Source organism: Canis lupus, chromosome 15, assembly GCF_011100685.1.
Source record: "Canis lupus familiaris isolate Mischka breed German Shepherd chromosome 15, alternate assembly UU_Cfam_GSD_1.0, whole genome shotgun sequence".
NCBI classification, from domain to species: Eukaryota; Metazoa; Chordata; class Mammalia; order Carnivora; family Canidae; genus Canis; species Canis lupus.
In genome coordinates, this window is record NC_049236.1 from 17,676,342 (window position 1) to 17,681,627 (window position 5,286).

Here is a 5,286-nt window from a genome sequence, read left to right on the forward strand (position 1 = left end):
GAAAAAGAAGTCAGGATGCATCAAGATTATGGATACTAATTTCACAAGTTAAAAAGTGAAGCTTCTTCGTTTTGTTAATCTTCTGTCCAAGCAGCCTGAGTGCACAGACACAGCTGGGAGCCCTGTGTTCATGTTTGCACAGCATTGGCCATGTCACCCTAGGCCAGTTCAGGGGCACTCAGCCAACTGAGCCTGACAATTAACATAGCAGCTGATTTCTACGCTTAGGAGCTAACTGCAAAACAGTGAGCAATAAAACAGCTTAGCAGAAATATCTCTAACTTTAACCACATTTAACTTCATTAGAGTTAGCATAAAATATTTTTACACGTTTCCTACTTTCCTGGACAGTTTTGTCAGGCTTTTTACCTGGAAAACTATTCTGCAAGGGAGCTGTGCTGTATCTTGCATCTTCATATATAATTAATACAGTATCCAGCCAGGATTTTCATTCCAGGATTATATGTCACTTCTAGCCGTCCTGTGTAGTCTGGGCATCGCTGATATAACAACAAACATCTCAGAGATGAATAGGATTAAGAATTATGTAGTACCAGCTCCCACTCTACATTTGAGAAATTAAGAGATATTCAATAACTATGCTATATCCATAAGTAAGTTTCTTTTTAACCAACAGAATTTAGGCCTTTGTCTTCCTACTTTTTCACTCTGTCACCCCTCCTTTAGCAGTTGAAGAGATCACTTAAAATAGAATAGCTTTGGTTACCAAGAACATTCCATCTCTCATAACCCCCTTTTAAATAAATTCCCTGAAATCTGTATCAGAACTCTAGCAACTCAAGGTAATACAGAAAAGTTATTAAATAATAAATTCCTGAAAATTAAAAAAAAATCCTGAAAATTTACTTACATTATTTTTTATGTTCCTATGGTGTAAAAATCACTTTCATATAAATAATATCATTTTAAGGCTTGGCATATATTTCTCCTAAAATCTCTTCTTTTATAGATATTTTGTAAGCTTTTATTATTCTCCTCATTACAATTTATGCATTTTTCTAGAGTTTTGTATGATACATGTATTTCATAATTAAAAATATTTTTTGAAATAAAAGAGCAGTTATACAATTTATTAAGCACCTACTATGTGCCACAACTACAATCAAACAGTGAATTCAACAGACAAGTTCTCTGACTTCATTCAACCAGAAAATACAACAAAAAAGTCGGCGGCGGGGTGTGGGGGTGAATGGGTGACGGGCACTGAGGGAGGCACTTGATGAGATGAGCACTGGGTATTATTCTGTATGTTGGCAAATTGAACACCAATAAAAAATAAATTTATTATTAAAAAAATAAAAAATAAAATAAATAAATTTTTAAGAAGTCGAGAAATAAAATAATTTCAGATCTTGATAAGTACTAAAAAGAAGATAAATGGAAATTTAGGGACAAAAGAATGGCAGAGGAACTAACATAGAGTGTTCAGAAGAAGAGAGTATTTGTGGGATCCCTGGGTGGCGCAGCGGTTTGGCGCCTGCCTTTGGCCCAGGGCGTGATCCTGGAGACCCGGGATCGAATCCCACGTCGGGCTCCTGGTGCATGGAGCCTGCTTCTCCCTCTGCCTGTGTCTCTGCGCCTCTCTCTCTCTCTGTGACTATTGGTTCCAGATGAGATTCCCAGACAAAAAAAAAAAAGCCCTAGAGCAAAAGCACGTTGTCAGAGGTGGACTTGGCTTATTCTAGTAGAGAAGGAAGCCCCGTGTAACTAAGTGGAAAGGGGGAAAGGCAGACGAGTAAAAGAGGAAGGGAAGAATTTGGTGAAATAGGTGATGGTCAGGTCATTCAGGGTTCATGACCCATAAAATGGAACTTGGATTTAATTCTAAGTTGGGGAAGCTACTGAATGTTTTTACACAAAGAAATGACATACCTTTATTTACACTATTTAGAGGTTGGTATGGCTGCTGTGTAGAGAATTGGTTGTAAAGAAGCAAAAGCAGGAAAAAGAGAAATCATTCAAGATGCTTTGTAGTAATCCAGAGAAATAATAATGGTAGTTTGAATGAGGAGGTGAAGGGGAAAGAGAGAAAAACAGATGCATCAAGACAAATTTTAGAAATAGAGCAAACTGAAATTGCCACTGAGTTGTGTATGAAGGATAAGAGAGAGGGAGATGTGACATTAAAACATAACAGGAAAAAAAAAGAAAGCTCCCAAAGATTTACTCAACTACCCACACTACCAGTAATAAGATGGCCAAATAGATGAGTGAATATAAATTGAGATTTGAGGAAAACCAGCAAAACAATCCAAACCAAAAACACACAACCAACAACAATCCAAACAACAAACAACAAAGCAACATATCCCTTGAATCAATGAAATCCAAGTATCATGTCTGTAAATTAAAATTATAAACAGGTTTCATAAAATTTTTGTTTTAACTCCTGAGAGTGCATAACCTGAGTTCAAGGGTTATATCAGTCCCCGCCCTCTGCCACTTTTAAGTAAGCAATGTACCAAGTGACTCCAATATTAGTGTTAGCACGTTCTACAAAGAGACGGGCAAATTAGGGCAAAAATTTTTCTTCAACCAAGACAAAAAGTCCTGAATATTTTCATCCTAAATGAAAAGAGAGCTGTTTTACAAATAAGAGATTTTTAAATAAAAACCTGCTTTCAGCTCCCCTTTTATGAGAAATAAATATATAATCTTTTTTAACTTAACCTTAGCTCCAATACAAACTAATTTAAAGCTGGGCAAAAGCACACAGAGATGGAGCACATAATGCAGTCTTCTCCTCCTCATCCCTTCCCACTCTGGCTGAGGCCAGCAAAGCCCTGTGGTAAGAGACACTGAGACAAAGATTGCTGGAATCTTGGAAGTTCTTGGTGGACACGTGAATACCCCTTGACATGGGAATCAAGTAAATGTTCTAAACATCTTTGACCCAGAGAAGTTCCTTCATCCTAAGGGTCACTGCATCCTTACCCTAGAGAACAGACCTTTTCCAATATGGTCAGAATATTGATGCTAAGTTAATTTTCAGGATATCTTTCTAAATGGCCTTAGAGGCTATTTTTGCAGGTAGTTTTCTCTGGCAAACCTGATGGATTTACCCATGAAATTGGTAGATAATAGCATTAGACTGAGTAAATCACCAGGTTAGGTTGAAATATAGCCAAATGTCAAATAATTTTTAATAGAAATCAAAAGTTCCACATTTTTCTTGCTCCAGAATCATATGACCAACAAGGCACCTGCCTACAAACAGCTGCATTCGGTGATACAAGCATCATCTGTACCTCCATCACTTCCATCACTTTCCATGACACTGCTGCTGGACATAACAAGGACTTCAGCCTACATTAAAAAGGCATTTCTCAAGAAAAGAGCTAAGCCAGTGTATTTACTTTAAGAGGAGAGAAAAAGAGAATTGTACATAGTAATGTCCGTCTACATTGCATTCTCCTACCCAGGATAAACTAAATTTGATGGGGATTTTAATCTATTTTGTTCACTGCTATATACCCAATATCCAGAAAAATTACCTAGCAACAGCAAACATTCAATAAATACTGAATTCATATGAACAAATAAACTAATCTCAATTTCTTCTTTGGACAAAGAAAATGAAGTCCCTCTGCTGCTTCGGGAATATTCAGTAATTATGGGTTCCTTCACAGCTCCCAGGCCCATGAAAGTCTCCAGCACCACCAACACGTCCAGCACCATCTCCGGCTTCATCCTCCTGGGCTTCCCTTGCTCCAGGGAGGGGCAGCTCCTCCTCTTTGGGCTCTTCTCCGTTCTCTACCTCCTCACCCTCATGGGCAACGGGTCTATCATCTGTGCCGTGTGCTGGGACCAGAGACTCCACACTCCCATGTACATCCTGCTCTCCAACTTCTCCTTCCTAGAGATCTGGTACGTCACCTCGACTGTCCCCAACATGCTGGCCAACTTCCTCTCTGACACCAAGGTCATCTCCTTCTCCGGGTGCTTTCTCCAGTTCTACTTTTTCTTCTCCTTGGGTTCTACAGAATGTTTTTTCTTGGCTATTATGGCGTTTGATCGGTACCTTGCCATCTGCCGGCCTCTACACTACCCAACCATTATGACAGGACGTCTCTGTGCCAGTCTTGTGGTCAGTTGCTGGGTACTTGGTTTTCTCTGGTTCCCAGTCCCTATCATTGTTATTTCCCAAATGTCCTTCTGTGGATCCAGGATCATTGACCACTTCCTATGTGATCCGGGTCCCCTATTAGCACTCACCTGTGCCAGAGCTCCAGTAATGGAGTTTTTTTGGATGATTTTAAGTTCCTTGCTCTTATTTATTCCTTTCTTCTGCATCATGGGGTCCTATACTCTGGTCTTGAGAGCTGTGTTGAGGGCCCCTTCTGCAGCTGGACGAAGAAAAGCTTTCTCTACCTGTGGGTCCCATCTGGCTGTGGTTTCACTGTTCTATGGCTCAGTGATGGTCATGTATCTGAGCCCGACATCTGAGCATGAATCTGGGATGCAGAAGATGGTGACTCTGTTTTATTCTGTAGGAACCCCACTCATTAATCCTGTGATCTATAGTCTAAGGAACAAAGATATGAAATGTGCCCTGCAGAAATTTCTAGGAATATAAAAAATTTTGACCTTCATTTTTTAAAAAGTCTTTGGGTAACTGGCCTACTTGCATACTTTTTCAGGTGAAAAAAATTAATAACTAATACCACTCTGAGAATTTCTCATCCTGTTACTTACCTTATTCATTGTGGTGATTTGTACTTTTCCTCGAATCATCAGAGCAAGAAAGAACTCAGAGACATTATCCAATTCCCTCATTTTATAGATGAAGAAGCTGGAGAATGGAAATTTTGAGGGACTTGCTCTGGTCATAAGTTTATAATGCACAGAAAAATCTTTTTACATTTTAAACAGCTGCTCTTACATGACGGATGAGCACTGGGTGTTATTCTGTATGTTGGCAAATTGAACACCAATAAAAAATAAATTTATTAATAAAAAAATAATAAATAAACAGCTGCTCTTTCTATTCATAAAGAAAGAAATACATAATAAACTATAAGAAAGCATTTTGTGGCATTCAGATGTGCAGCTATCAAATAGTCTCATCTGGGGAGGGAGAAATATATATTATTAATAGAAATGTACACTGGTGCAATTTCTACTTAGAATAAATTACAAACAATTTTTAAAACGTTTAAAAGCACAGTATCAAAAAATAAATAAATAAATAAAAATAAAAAATATATAAAAGCACAGTATCCATTAACCCAGCAATTGCACTCACTTCTAAGTACAGTCTATACA

The 5,286-nt window shown here is 38.2% G+C and overlaps 1 protein-coding gene across 1 annotated transcript; it reads left to right on the forward strand.

The window, feature by feature from the left end:
• Positions 1–3,634: 3,634 nt before the first annotated feature.
• On the forward strand, positions 3,635–4,597 carry OR11G7 (olfactory receptor family 11 subfamily G member 7). The gene is given in 1 exon segment (NM_001389054.1): positions 3,635–4,597. A coding segment is annotated over 1 exon segment (963 nt).
• The last annotated feature ends 689 nt before the right edge of the window (positions 4,598–5,286 follow it).